We start from the raw sequence: 15,523 nt of genomic DNA, 5'->3' as shown, positions 1-15,523 counted from the left end.
CACAATCACTGCCCAATAATCAAATCGGTGGTACTCTTTTGCTATCAGCTCGATCGCCAATACCACCAGAATCACTAAAGTGCAATATATTAAAAGCCAAGTCACTGGAGACTGAAAAAAATTCAAATCTTGTATCTATTACATCAACAGACAGCGGTAGTTTATGTTCTATTAAAAATCAACATTCCGATGCAGCAACTATCGTATCCGTGGTACGTATTTATTTATTTATAATTTATAATTTATACACACACATATTATGACACAGTCGTTGATTTTAATTCAAGGCTATTTGATAATAATTTAATAATATTTATCATTATATATTATTACATGTTATTACTATCTATGCGTAAGTGTGTTTGTCTCGCTAGCTTATTATTGTACGCTTTTTTGCTATATTTTAACTCATAGGGAGGCGATAAATTAACTCTCAATGTCAGCGGAGTTGCGCCGTTAACTCCAAGTCCACCACCAGCTGATGATACCGTCACGGTAACACATTTCTCGCTAGACAGCTGGGGACAGATTGCTCAGAAGACAACACCATTCAGTAATAAATTAGCTAATTCATCACAAAATCCGTTTAATCCATTTACCAGTGATACTTGTACCACTGACAGTATTACTACTTCCATCGAAGAAATAACAGAGACTAAGTGCGAAGAGAGCAATGAAAATAAAAACACCAATCCATTTATCGATTCAAATCCATTTTTGGGTCTGCTCAATCCTTTCAAAGACATACCAACGGTGCTAGAGAAAATAGTCGAGATTGAGAAAGAGGAGGAGTGTAATGGTACCATTCCTATTGCTACTGTTACTGAACCTGAACAAGTGCCTTTAACTACGGTTACTACTGCCAGTACTAATAGTACTACTGTTAGTACGACGACACCAGCTAACACTACTGTAACTACAACATTTACTCGTGCGGTTAGTCATTTTTTTTTAAATGCTTGCATGCTGTAATTAATCCTACTGTGTTTGTTATTGAACTATTTTATTTTTAAATGTATTAAAATTTTTTTTTTTTTTAATACAGGATTCCTGTACCACGGTATCAGATATCAGTCCCTGGTTGGTAGCGGATCCAGCGCAAAGTAACAGTCAAACTCACAAACAAAGTCTTAATATGAAGACTGTTATCACAACGCAGCTATAAATTATATATAAATATATATTCTCGTACCAGACGAGATGATAATTAAAAACTCTGGTAGCCTATAAGTTAAACGTTAGTTATTTTTAAAAATACTACAGTCAAATTCACCTGATACTTAATTTTATTTTTATTATTAATTAATTAATTAATTAATATAAAGAGAATTATTTTGCATTTATATTTAATGGGACCAATGGCAGCTTTATTTTCCCAAACGCGTAGGCATTATATATTGAATATGCTTTTATTAAGTTATCATTTTTTTTTACTATAAGATTTTATAAAATATATATATATATATATATATATATATATATATATATATATAATATTATATATTATTATACGTATTAATTAAAGAACAAATAAATGAAAATGAATTTTAATAAAATGAAAATATATTTGTGAATTTTTTTTTTAGAATAAAAAGTGGACGAGTATTTATTTATAAGTGGTGACAGCAAGTAATTATTTTTTATATCAAGTACATGAAATAATATTTTTTTACAGCCGTTCATACACATAATACATTTTTTTAAGTAATTAACTATTTTAATTTTCCTTCAGTTGTTTCATAAGACATTATTGTTTCAATAAAATACAAAGGATGACGTATGCAGAGAAATCGCAGATTACACAAAGCGTCTTCGAGATATTCTCATTCTCATTCTTATTTTTTTTTTATATCTATTCTTTACATTATAATCATATCGCAAATTACATATTGAAAAATTATCCTAAGGACTATTATGCAAACATTTGTCTGTACATAAATCCTGTTTTATACAAATCTAATTATTTTTTAAAAAGTCACTATTTATTAATTGTCAATTAGCAAGCAAAATCTTTTACAATAAACGATTAACAACTTATACATTATCATGGTTAATTTAGAATTAGACATAATTAATTTACAAGCTCGTTACGGCGAAGTAATTTAACGAACTTTAGGGCATTGCAATGCTTTGAAAAACCTGGAATGTGTTGACTCAGTACTAATTGGATCTAATTACAGTATAATCGGTGAAAGTAAATGAAAAACTATAAAAATGTGAAAAAAAAAGACAGTACTAATAACAGACTTATAATAAAATAGCAAACTATAAATAAAAAAAAAAAAAAAAAAAAAGAAATCTATTGATGTGAAAAAATAATTGAGGTCATTAAATATTAATAACACCTCTGCTTAAAAACTTTCACAAGACACGAAAAATAGTTTGATGCTAACTAAAACTACATACAATTTTATTTACATCCTCATTACTGTATATTTTTTCCCGTTAAACTGTCTTACATTTAATGTACATCCTGAATTACTGGCTCATTAAACTCTTCTCATTATACAACTCCTAGATTCTGGCACATCATAGTTTTAAAATCGTACATTTTAAACTCACACGCATGCAGTACTCCTATTTTACTGTTTCATCCAGTATTAATACTCATCTCTAGATATTTATCAATTGTATGAATATAAATAATATTGATGTTTAAGACAACTTTTTTTTTTTTTCATTTTCTTCTATGATTTAACACTTTCAATTCATTTTAATACCATCAGTTTTTGCATTACTATTAAAGTTGTAAATTATTATAATTAATCATATTTATCATTAATATTATTATTATTATTAAAATTTACTTGTGAATATATTTGGTTTAAATAAATAGAATGAAGCGTAAGTTATTTTTTACTTAAAAAAATAAATACCTAATTGACTTTGAAAAATAATGTAAAAAATGATTGTAATTTGTTTATGTTTTTTGATTATAAATTTAAATAATTGATCATTAAGCCATTAGCGGAATTTTTCAACTACCTAAAAAGTTAAAAATGATTTTTAATAATCAGCTAAATGTATTTTTGGAAGTAAAACCAATCACATTAGTGCTGTTTTTCAGATTTCAAGTGATTACTTGAATTGTTCGGTTGATCGTTCGCTAGATTGTCGTCAGAAACCTCTTCACTGCTGCTACTGCGGATATCGCCCTCCATCTAGTTAATAAAAGGAAAAAAATCGATAATAATGAATCATAACACGACACGGTGAGTCACAGTTAAGTAAAATCAATAATAACGTGTAATTAGATAATGTAAGTTTGTATTTGTATATTGTGTGAATATAGTTGAGTTGAGTTGAGTTACCTGGCCGGCGTTGAACGCATTGTAGGCAATTTTTAAAATCAAGTAAGTCCAAAAAGTATGGAGAACAAACAGCAGTATTAATAACGAGTTAAATATATAATATGCTGGGAACATTGGTACTATTTTTGGTGCTGATATTGACGTACTGTAACAGGAAACATTTTATAAGTCAACATTTATTAATAGTTAACGATCATTTTATCAACAATTGATCCAAATTATTAATGACTCACCTGTAAATAATCCACAACGGATAGATAACCATTCGTGTTATCAACCACAAAATAGTAAAAATTCCAAAAATAGCGTCACAAGTTTTTTGATAATTAGCATATTTAGCCATTTTAGCAGCCTATTGTTAAACAAAATATTTGTTAGATTACTTATCATAAAAAATAAATATTTATAAATTTTATTTGTTTAAGTAGTTAGATAATAAACAGAAAAAAAAATTTCAACATACTTCTAAGAAGATATCAGCGCAATCGTGTACAAGTAGTACAAGGGAACCGATTCTTGTTAGATTTCCAACCCAGGAGAAGCTCATAAGAATAATGGTAGCTTTGTGATGGATAAACATTTGCCAGAAATCTTTTCTTTTATTATCGAAAAATTGAGATATGCTCAGCGAGCAGTAGAACGATATAGAGATCATGTAGTACCACCAGATATCATCCGTTACCGCGTGATACGGGTAACCGTAGTAGCAGTTTTTTATGTCCCAGAGCCAAGGCTTGTCCCAAAGGACGACTAGGCCGTAGATAAATATTAAAGTGTAGTAAAGGCATCTGAAGCTATAAAAAATTCAACAAATTGTTACTTGAATATTAATCAAAAAAATAAAGATGGTTGACATTATCAATAATTTATCAATATTTACCAATTCTCACAGAATTTAGTCAAAGTGGAAGGTTTATCTTGAGACCGCCGTAATCGCAGCCACCTTTCAACTTGTCTCTCAGACCAGTCTAATTGTTTAGCTAAAGCCGTTATCTGCTTGTGCTTTATCTTCTTGCTGTAAGCCTTTTCTAGGAGCGCATTCGGCGTGGCTTTTTTCATCCTCGATGTTTTAATACCCAAGGATTTGCCAAACGGAGCGAAGCAAAATCTAATTAAAAATTTGAAGATATTTAATTACACATTTACACTCTATTATAATTAATAGTTAATAATTCACATTAGTAACGATAATTATTAGTAGAACTAAATAAGTCGTTTTGAAACCGGTAAGATAACCTATAAAGAATTTTTGATCATCATTTTAGATAACCTAATGGTGACCGGCACGTTAAACATGTCTGTTATTAAAAAATATGAACTTTGGAGCAATAAAAAAAATGTGTTATCTTAATAACAATACTTACTTCTCTAAACAATATCTGACTACGAGTAGTCCAAGGGCCATCGGCAATGGATATAAAAGGTGATGAGAATCCGCATACTTGTTTTCCGAATTAGGACTAATATCGTCCCACGTTATATTTGGTGGCAACCAAATGTCAGGAGACCAAAAACTCGAAGAAATATTTTTCAGGATCTCCATTATTTGAGATCCTGACACACGTGATTGTTGATGAGTCCTTGCTTGCTGCTGTTACACAATTGTATTAACTGTACAGTCTAACGTTATTTTTTTTTTTTTTTTATTAAATAATCGTTACCGTGAGCGTGGAGGACTGTGGAAGTGCTCCACCCTGTTAGAAGCCTCCTCAAACACAGACTACAGACACCACAATGCGTACTACGATAAAATAATCAAAGAAAAAATATTATATATGTATATATATTATATATGCGTATGTACTGTACTTACGTTTTAATACTGATGTAATGCACGTGTGTTTGCTTTAATTTAATATGTTGGTCCTCATATATATATATATATATATATATATATATATATATGTATGTATGTAATGTACATTTCAGTTCTCGGTATCCATACCTGGCTGCTAGTGCCAACCGGTACCGTATCATTGAGAGCCAGGCTTACCGACACCAACATGTCAGCAAAGTAGGTGCCTGCTTTGAATTTTTATCAGTTTGTATACTGTTTGTACTTGTACAACCAACACCAAAATACCTATAACACGGCCCTTGGAGCTTGAGATCAAACAGTGACACTGAAAATTTATGATAATGAAATAAATATATACCTATAAAAAGAGTTCGTTGAATCATGGAAGACGCAACAGTAACTCCAGCACCTGAAAATTCTGGTAATTTTCCTAATTTATCATTATTTTATCAATAAATATGTTATTGCTGTTGTTTTAATTTATTCAATGAATGCGTTACTTTTTTTTACAGTTAATCAAGATGAACTTATCCTTCAACAACAACGGAGCATCGAAAAAGAGGTTACTGTCTTTTGTTAATCTTGTCTAGACGATATTTGAAATTTATTTATATTTTATTATTTTTACTAGTTATTTTTAATTGATATGCGTGTATTATTGTAGATATCGGAATCAATACCTCTTATTGGTGAAAAAGAGTCACTGAAAGGTCTTGAACGCGAGTATGAAGAAGACCCAGTGTATTTATCAAAAGCTAAAGTCTTGGGAGAGAAATATTCATTCATAAGACGTACCAGACCAGATGGCAATTGTTTTTTTCGGGCATTTAGTTACGCTTACCTTGAAAGGCTGATCAATAACAAAGAGGAGTATGATAAGTTTAGGGATCTTGCTTTTAAGAGCAAAGACAATTTAGTTGCTCTGGGATTCCCTAAATTTACTGTTGAAGATTTTCATGATACAGTAAGTTTATTAAATTTATCTATTAGTTAGAAATAAATAATAATCAAACTTATAATAAAACCTATTTTAAGTTTTAATGTTGGACTTGTTTATTGATTTTATTGATTCTTTTAATATGCTTGATAGAATTAAAAAAAACTAAAAACTGAGTTTATTTATAATTTATAACTATTGAAATTTTAGCATGAAATACTATCAAGTTTTATTCAATCGTACTTTATGCAATAATGATAAATAAAAAAAAATCTGTTTTAGTTTATGGAAGTTATTGATAAAGTCGGCGGTGATCCTGAAACCAGTCATGCAGAGTTACATAAATTTTTTAATGAACAAGGATACTCTGATTACGTCGTTGTATATCTTAGATTAATAACATCTGGTCAATTACAAAAAGAGGCGGATTTTTATCAGAACTTTATTGAAGGCGATCGAACAGTCGTTGAATTTTGTCATCAGGTAAAATGAGTACTTATTATATGGGTGATTCTCTGTAAGGACGTCTTAAATCTGTGCAAAATTGTCCGACCAAATTATTTTTGATTTTAAGAGAAAAAAAAATTAACAAGGACTACAAAACTATCAGCTTAATCATAATAAATAAACAGCCGAATTAATTTTTGCTTTTTCGATATTTGTGTATCTTTTGCTATATAACATGACAGGGAACTGCTTGCCAGGGGACTGTTTTTTTTATCAAATTGAGACAAATCAAGCAAACTATTTCAATGCATTCAACTTTTCAAGTTCTCAATGAATGTTTACATTAATTAGAATAATATTAAGATTTATGGATCTAATTTTATAAATAAAAATAGCTGCCAGGGGACTGAGTTTTGAAGTGGCCCAGACACATATTTCCAGCACAAACGGTGCTTTGACACTAAATAAAATGACGATAAAGCACTAACAGCCCTATGGTTATTAATTCAAGGCTAGTTAGATCCTTATAAATCTTACAAAAGTTAAAATAACACGCTGGATTTTTTTTTTGGCTTTGAACTTCTGGCAGGGGACTGATCTTAAAATGCCTGGGACAAAATTGGTTTAATGAATTTAATGAAATAAATTAATTTTCGGTACTTTTTATTGAAGAAGATTGTTAGTTAACTAATTAAGTTTATAAACATTATGGACCAAATTATATATTATTGACGAATAACTTAAAATTTAATCTTAAAGTTTTAATTTTGGGAATGGGACAGCCCAGGGGACTGATATTTCGGTGGTTTACGAATTTATAGCAAAAAAACCAAAATTTATTTCATTTTAGTTTTCAATGCTCCAAATAGAAATGTTTTTTTACTTTCGTAATAAATTTTTTTTAGTAACAAAATAAAAATTTTTCCAATAAAAAAATGCCTGGGACAGCAAAAAACATCCTTACAGAGAATCACCCATCTATATTTTTTTTTAATAATTATTGTAATTAGTTAAATAATAGTTATTAATTTATTTATAAATTACACAGGAAGTGGAACCAATGTACAAAGAATCAGATCATATTCATATCATCGCAATGAGTACAGCATTAAACACCGGAGTGCGAGTAAAATACATGGACCGTGGTGCAGGTACCGAAGTTGTAGCCCATGATTTTCCAGAAGGTTCAACGCCATCAGTTCACTTGTTATATCGACCTGGTCACTATGACATTCTATATCCCTGATGATGATATTAATAACATTAATAATTATAATGGTGATTTATTAATGCTGCTTAATCTAATCAATTTTTCAAATAAAACCATTTTTTTTCGCGATAAATTTCACTTAATTATTCTATCTACAAAATCTATTTAAAAGCACATTTTAATAATTCGATTTTTTTATCAATAAAAACAAAAAAAAAACTAAATACTATTATCCGAGTATCGAGTACATTTGATGTAATAATTGATTTTTAATATCCATTAGTTACTCTACATAAACATAAATTAATAACATTTATTATTAAAGCTTTAAGTGGAGGTAACTATAATTATTCATCACAATACTAGAAGATGACTAGACAGTTGGTCCCAGGGTTCATTAGCACAAGTTAAATAAAAATAAATTAACACTGATTCAACCCTGCTAGATAAATCTTGTCATTAGAGTTAAAAAAAAAAAAAAAAAAAAAAAAAGAAGGAAACAACAATATATTATATTAAACTCGATTTTCACTGAGCATTAATAAATAATAAATAATTCAATTTGTCGCTGCCACTGTATCTGTATTAAGTCTCTCATCACTTTGTCCGGCACGACTTGCCATAGAGATTAAACGAGATTAACTCCTCCTGCAACGAGGTCCTCTCTAACAAGTGGGAGAACAGGGCCAGCGGCTACTCTTCTGAAAGCACAAGCACAAGTATCACCATATAGCTAAAAGGACCATTCAAAGTCCGAGTTAGTTCTCTTTACATTAAAACAACGAGATCTATACACATATTTATACATTTATATAAATGTATATAGATATAAAGTAGCTTTATCTCAATGCTAAGGCATTTTATTTGTTTTATGAACAATTGTGAAATAAAGACTAGACTAATAACGAACGAGTGCTCGTTAAAGCTCTAGTTAGCTTAGCTTCAGCCAAAAATACTCACTGAGTGTGTATTAGACCGTGTATCGTAGGGCCCAGCATCTGATGCTGGGGAAGAGGAGCTGGAAGGATCGGTGGTCGTCGAGGAGCCGTGTGCTGTGGAATTGATGATCCTATTAGGTGCAATTGCGGCACCTGAGCAACCGTGTGTACCGTCGGCGCAGCCAACAAATTCAACTGACTTTGATGTAGTGCTGCCGATGTTTGATTGGAAACCATTCCTACTTGCTGATGTAGCTCTTTGTGCTGAGCAGCACGAGCTCGTGCCAATAGTGACATAACTGTTCGTTTAATTGGCGACATGGCGGGTCGATTTCCCGATGAGATTAGCGGTCGCTTACGGCATCCTATCAACAACCCATTCGCTATAAATTAATAGAATATACATGTAAGGTTTGTTCATTGTGGTTTGACAACCTGCTCCAAAGCAACTACTTGTTTACCTTGGCTCATTTGTGTTACTCCAAGCTTCGAGGAAGACTCCTGGTCGGTGGTAGTACCGTTTCCGTTCGTCGTACTGGAAACTGGAGAGGCTGCCGGTTCTGACAAAGTATCTTCGGGACTTGACGGTAAATCTTGAGGATTATTTTCTGTGTTGTTCATCATTTGCATTTCCCACATTTGTTCTTGTCTTATGTCGTCGTTGTAATCCTACAAGTATAAAAATTTTTTTTCAAATAAGTTTTCTTTATTAATTAAGGATTTATATAAAAACTAGCGGACCCGACAGATATTTTCCTTTACACACGTCTTAAATTTAGAAATTTCGGAATGAGCTTATATAGTTAAAAACATCATTAGTTAATAAAATACAATGATCATTTTTTAATAATTAACATTTTTATAACTATAAGTCCATTCTGACGTTATATTCATCGAGACCTTTCATTTGAGTATCCACATGAATTTTTTTATATATCTTATATATACGATATTTATAAAATATATATAAAAAGTGCGGTGACCGTCTTTTATTCCTCATGCAATGATTACCTACGACAAAATTTCTCAGCAAAAATTTCTTATGCAATATTTTATCCTAGCAATATTTTCTCACACACACAAAAACCATGATCAAAAGGCCATTTTATTGTTGAAGATATATAAGCATTTTCGTAAATGATGATTAATTTTCGTCAGATTAATTTATTTTTGGTTGTCTTGAGATATTTTACTTGAGATATTTTTGGATGAGAAATTTTTGCTGAGAAATTTTGACATAGGTAATTTTTACGGATTAATAAAGGCAGGGAGCCAAAAAGTGCATGTGGGTACTCAAGGCCAACAACAATTTATTTATAAATAAAAAAATCTATTAAATAAATATTTTCGCGTGGACTGAATTGTGAATCTAAACCATTCTGGAATGCACGCAAGACACAAAAAATTTCATTAAAATCGGTCCAGCCGTTTAGAGGGAATTCAGTGACAAACATACGTACAGAAGAAGTATATGTATATAAAAGATAAAATTAATTGAATAAAAAACTTACAGGTACAAGAAATCGACGAACTTCAACAAGAGCGTAGGCAATCCGAGCATGTGCTTCTGCTGGAGTAGCAAATGCGCTAATTTCAACATGAAGATCTTCGCTCAGGTGGGAGAATTTCGGGTCACCACTAGCTCGCAGCTCCTCCTCCTGGAGAGTGTACCCCAAACCAACACCGATGGATTAATCGATTAGCAGTACTTAATTAAACGATCAAATATGTAAATTGTTTAAGGGAAGTACTTTGTGATACAAAGAAGATTAAAGCCAGCAACGGAAACAGCAAAGCTCCTGCGTACTCGTGTGCTTTCGAATGGGAAATTTGGAGTTGTTGATTTGAGTAAAACGCTGTTTGTTTTATACACCGTGTATACACTTACTTTACTTTACTTTATTTATATTTGCACACTATACAACTATATATGTACTTAAAGTATATGTGTGTGTATGTTTACCACGGATACATGCTTAATGCTTTGGCTACTTCATGACCTCTACTCCTGGAATATCTCTTGACGAGACGTACGGCTTTTAATTAAAGAAGTCATTAAAGTCGCATCGTCGAGCGAATCTCAGCAGCATACTGAGTACCGGGCTGAGCAAACGTACAAGTGCGTTCAGCAGCATTTATTATGATACTGGTGGCTAGAAAGTCGCGCGACACTTGAAGAAACATATAAAACAAAAAAGATAATAAAATAAAAATTAAAATAAAATGAAAATGGAATTTAAATATTGTACATGTTGCGAAAAATGGAATAACGTAAAAGTAAATTTTTTTATGATTTAGCTTCAAAGGCACTTGACACGAGTCTCGGCTTTGATTGTAGAATTTAAACTTAAAAAAATTATTTTTTTATCCTGCTTAACTGTATATTTTTTGTATTCTCAATGTAATATTAGATTTATTTACCTTTTGACGATCTTTTACCGAACCGCGACCCAAAACAGCCATCTTACAGCCACACTCTTCTTGTAAACGCTTCAACGAGTTGCCCTTCGGTCCTAATAATTTCCCGACGAAATTAAACTAAAGAAGTAAAAATAAAATTTAATTATTAAAAAATTTATTCCCGTATAAAATTCCATTAAGATAATTGAGTTTTAATTGAAAACGCAGTGAATTAAATTAATTGAAAGGCCGGAAAAAAACTAAGACGACATTTAATATAAGATGTATAAAAATAAAAATAAAAAATTTTTAAGTATCAGATAAATCTTTTTTCACCTGACCTTCGGGTGATCCCGAACAGGGACCTGTACCCTGACAGCAACTTTGATTGGCTTATCTCTGGTAATGTCGACCATTCTTCGCTCCACCCCATCGCAATTTCCTCCCGCAGTAACACCGCGAACACCTCCGCTACCACTAGACCCGCCGGCACCCACAGCAGCATTTCTCCCGGCGCCACAACTGGAATCTGAAAAGGATCGCGAGTGATTACGATATATACAAAAGCTCTTGAGAATATAACTATGATACATCAGTTACTGGATCTTGCAGTACACCTTTTACTTATTGGACTTTCAGTAATACTCCTTTCAACAATGTCCTTTTGTAACACGCTTTCCATTATAGTATGCTATATATCACTGCATTTTCTTCGCCTTCGTACTACTATATGTCTTCTCAACCGCACACAAAACACATAACCCTAAGAAATTGCTTTGTAATTTTCAGGTCGCGTGTACATTTTATGTTTGATCGAACAAAATTAAGAAAACTACATAATACCGATGCCGATAGATAAAAAGATTCAAGCTAAAGAAGAAAAGAAAAGAGAAAATAAGAAAATATAAAAAGATAAATTTATAATTTATATTAATGAGATTGTGAAGATAAAATTTTAAGTGCATGACAATAAAGCTCTGAAGAATTAATCAATTATTTCCATCGGCATATGCACAAACGCATAATTATTAGCGAACTATATTAAATTTAATGATATTATAGACGACCTCATGAAAGCAACAGCGTAATGATATGTTATATATATGAGACAGCTACATATAATACATAATATATAATATATAACAATATTATAGATATTGTGTAAGATGTATATAATATATTGTTCTCAGATGCACCAGAGCGCCTATTAATTACCCTAATTAAAAAGGGTTATGAAGAAAAGTTTATGCAATAATTAAAAGTAATAATTATCAGTAAACTATAATAACTAACTGGCAAAATATGTTGTCATTATTTGTGTATCTACAAGCTGGCAGTTATTACGACATTAAATCGAGAAGAGTGTAAGTGGAAGAAGAAACTTATTGAAGTTATGGACCGAGCGAAAACTTTGTCGAAGAAAAGATGTTATAGGACATAAGACATAAGACATTGGAAAGTTACGACACGATATAATAAAAAAAAATTTAAGCCTCAGGGGACATGACAAAAAATACTTCAAACTTGTTGGATCTTTTCTACTCATTTTTTTGGTACCAAACTTTACAGTTTTACATTTCAACAACAAGTACTTACTAATACAAATAACAAAACTTTTATTAATGTATTTTTAAGCGCTTACCCTGGATATTGTACGACATTTGGTAGGTTTATATTTAAATCCGCGGGCATCATTAATTATTATTCATTACGGTATTTTAATTTTGTTGAACTTTATTAGTTTTTAACAAACCGTCACTTGGTGAGTATTAACTTTTTGAATATAATTTTAGTTATAATTTTAATTGTTATTAATTTAATTATTTATTTAATGTGTTCAGATTTAATGAAATTATTTATTGCAAGCACACAAATAAAAAAGGGTTAATTGTTTGTTGAAAAGGGTAGTATAAGAACTCACCCCGACGGAAGTTCTGACACGACTGAAAACAGAAACTGAAAGCCCGTACCTGAGGCTGCCTGTAGCATCGGAAGCTGAGAGAAGGAGAAACTGAGTGAGAATCATGCACCAGCCCAAAAAGTAAAGCGAGAAGACAGAAGGAGAAGTTTATTAAAAATGCTTTTAGAAAAATAACGCGTCTTAATTCATTCAATATAAAGTCTTAGCAATTATTTTCACCGCAGCAAATAAATCTCTAATCGATCGGCGGAGCTTTTATCGCCGGCTCTGTCTGTGTTGGTTACCAAAATTATTGGGAAATGCTCAATAAACCAAGACAACCATACGTTGGTGTAACACGTGAAATATGAATGTCAAAGCTTGCGGGCTTTTTACAAACAACTATTCTTTCCGAACTCGTGTATTAGTACACGATCACATTGCATACATTACCTCCGTAAAATTACAATAGCTTTATGACTGAAATCTTAATTGTTGACAATCATCGTCGCTTGTATTATTACCACATAGATTGTTTTTATATCCATAAATCGGGTACCAAATAACAAACAGTTGGCGGTAATTATTTTTTAAGAAGAAAATAAATGTTAAAAAGTTACTAGTTATCAAAGTTAAAAATTTTCTGCTGTAAATAATGCCGAGTACGTGATTATTGTTAATAAGTAGAAACTAAAGTAGATTTATGCTTCAAACGTGAGATTTATATCGGTTCATTCCTTATTTGTCTTAATTATCAAGTTCGTGCTTCAATACAAAATATTTCTGTATCGATTATTTAGCGATTGGGAAGTGGGTTAATAATAAATTTATATGGAAGATACTTTGAGACCCCTTATCCAGCAAGAAAGGTGATTCAGTAAATAAATAAAAGTACCAATCATTTTTTAAGTAAATCAATATGAGAATGTGTCGATTAAGTTGAACTGTCGGGTAATTTGTAGATAGCTTTTTATTTTAAATCCTCGTACTGGAAACGGTCGAATTAGTTTTTGAGTACCTATAAAGTCTGATAAAATAAAAGTATTAGTACATTTACCGATAATACTTGTCAAAGTTTAGTAACTGATTTAAATTAACGACTTTGGAGCATTTGCCTGTATGATTTATCAACTTCCAACGTTTCGTGGTTTTCAGTTAAATGTATATCCATCACTTTACTGATAAATTCGTAAGTATGTTCTCAGCTTTTTTGTTTTTTATTTATCGGATTTCACGTGGTAAAAAATTACTAGTCTTCAGTGTTCTGAGAATTATTAAAGGTGTACATTTTAAACAGTAATTGTGTAAAAATATTAAAATATACAATTAAGGGTGTAGTCTAGTTGGTCAATTTCGAAAATTGGATTTTTTTTTACATTTTTCGAATGTATATGGGGTATTCCATGCCAAATCGACCACTTTTGAACTCGACCCCTTTAGATTTAGCTGAAACTTTTTCATTCTTTTCTACCCTTTGAAAAACATTTTTGAGAATTTTTTCAAATTTTTTCATCCAGCTCAAAAAAACTTATGAATTTCCCAAAAAAGTGACTTTTTGATTTTCAAATAGCTATAACTTTTTTAGACATTGACCTTTGGGTATACTCTTTTTTTTTTTAATTTTTGTTTTTGAATGTACTTTTCGATAAAATACACAAAAAAAATTAAATATGATTAATTCTATAAAATAATCGGTTTCTTTTTTAGCAAAATCGTTATTTTTTCAAAGTTGGTCACTTTTTTTTTTTATTTTTTTTTCTCAAAAAAAACTTCAATAAATTTGACAACTATTCCCGCTCATCCCGGGCAGGGCCGATTTTTTTTATTTAATTAAAAAAAAAAATTTTTTTTATTTTAGAAAATTTGACAATTTTTTTTTCAATTTTGCTACTGACCGTATACCTGTCCCTGCATGAAAACACACCGCACGCGAGGGGTATACTGAGGTGGACCTACAACCCCGCTGTCCATCTTACAGCAACAAAGAGAGTTTATTTCTAATGTATTTTGAATATTAAGTAGCAAGTAACAAGTAGCAAGTAGCAAATTTACTCCTAATTTACACCTAAGTACACCTAATTACTACTTTTTTTTTTTTTTTTTTTTTTTTAACAACAATTGTTCAAAATTAAAATTTTGTAGAAATTATCACATCAAATCTAAAATACTTTGGTTCTTTTATTTCACATCGTGTAAGAGCTGACCTGCCTCCAAGTATGGCGTTCCGTTTGAGTACAACTTTTTTGTAAAAAAACTGAAAAAAATTAAGAAAAAAAATTTTATTTTTGTATATTAAAACTTTATTTATTATAGATAGATAGATAGATTTAATTAGACATTGTACAACAGTAAAAACTAATTTGCACAATTTTTTCATCACATTAATTCAAGTTAAACTGCATCTTATTAAATAAATCTTTGGTTCTGTATCACCAATCGACATTTACATATTTCATGCTAATACTATTTTCCCGAGTCAAAATTCGAGTCCCGTTTTGACCGTAAAAATGTCCCAACTCTTTGAAGTCTAATATGCCGCTAAAAATCGAGTCTATTTTGACCGTACAAGACGGTATCGGAGA

The 15,523-nt window shown here is 30.9% G+C and overlaps 3 protein-coding genes across 7 annotated transcripts; 1 reads left to right on the top strand and 2 right to left on the bottom strand.

Moving 5' to 3' along the window:
• Positions 1–2,408: 2,408 nt before the first annotated feature.
• On the bottom strand, positions 2,409–5,217 carry LOC123267428 (ceramide synthase 6). Of its 3 annotated transcripts, none has more exons than XM_044732048.1 (8): positions 5,125–5,217; positions 4,973–5,052; positions 4,676–4,902; positions 4,192–4,419; positions 3,775–4,105; positions 3,545–3,663; positions 3,312–3,456; positions 2,409–3,161 (listed from the first exon to the last, which is right to left on the bottom strand). In XM_044732048.1, the coding sequence occupies exons 3-8, from the start codon at positions 4,852–4,854 to the stop codon at positions 3,051–3,053; spliced, it is 1,113 nt and encodes a 370-aa protein (XP_044587983.1). In that variant the 5' UTR covers positions 4,855–4,902; positions 4,973–5,052; positions 5,125–5,217; the 3' UTR covers positions 2,409–3,050. The 3 variants fall into 3 exon arrangements, with proteins under 3 accessions (XP_044587983.1, XP_044587984.1, XP_044587982.1); XM_044732049.1 differs by having other exon boundaries at positions 4,676–4,899; XM_044732047.1 differs by having other exon boundaries at positions 4,676–5,052.
• Positions 5,218–5,364: 147 nt separating this feature from the next.
• Positions 5,365–8,169, top strand: LOC123267439 (ubiquitin thioesterase otubain-like). Its single transcript, XM_044732064.1, has 5 exons — positions 5,365–5,530; positions 5,622–5,671; positions 5,774–6,073; positions 6,329–6,529; positions 7,542–8,169. The coding sequence occupies exons 1-5, from the start codon at positions 5,491–5,493 to the stop codon at positions 7,737–7,739; spliced, it is 789 nt and encodes a 262-aa protein (XP_044587999.1). The 5' UTR covers positions 5,365–5,490; the 3' UTR covers positions 7,740–8,169.
• Positions 8,170–8,180: 11 nt separating this feature from the next.
• LOC123267429 (KH domain-containing, RNA-binding, signal transduction-associated protein 3-like) lies at positions 8,181–12,998 on the bottom strand. 3 transcript variants are annotated; one of them, XM_044732051.1, is made up of 7 exons: positions 12,684–12,998; positions 11,383–11,570; positions 11,063–11,179; positions 10,153–10,299; positions 9,103–9,310; positions 8,664–9,024; positions 8,181–8,401 (listed from the first exon to the last, which is right to left on the bottom strand). In XM_044732051.1, the coding sequence occupies exons 1-7, from the start codon at positions 12,700–12,702 to the stop codon at positions 8,332–8,334; spliced, it is 1,110 nt and encodes a 369-aa protein (XP_044587986.1). In that variant the 5' UTR covers positions 12,703–12,998; the 3' UTR covers positions 8,181–8,331. The 3 variants fall into 3 exon arrangements, with proteins under 3 accessions (XP_044587986.1, XP_044587987.1, XP_044587985.1); XM_044732052.1 differs by having other exon boundaries at positions 8,181–8,404; positions 8,664–9,006; XM_044732050.1 differs by having other exon boundaries at positions 8,181–8,404; positions 12,684–12,997.
• Between the last annotated feature and the right edge of the window lie 2,525 nt (positions 12,999–15,523).

Source organism: Cotesia glomerata, linkage group LG6 (genome assembly GCF_020080835.1).
Source record: "Cotesia glomerata isolate CgM1 linkage group LG6, MPM_Cglom_v2.3, whole genome shotgun sequence".
In the NCBI taxonomy this organism is placed as follows: domain Eukaryota; kingdom Metazoa; phylum Arthropoda; class Insecta; order Hymenoptera; family Braconidae; genus Cotesia; species Cotesia glomerata.
Note: the sequence above shows the minus strand (reverse complement) of the source record. Positions and strands in the feature narration are given on the sequence as shown.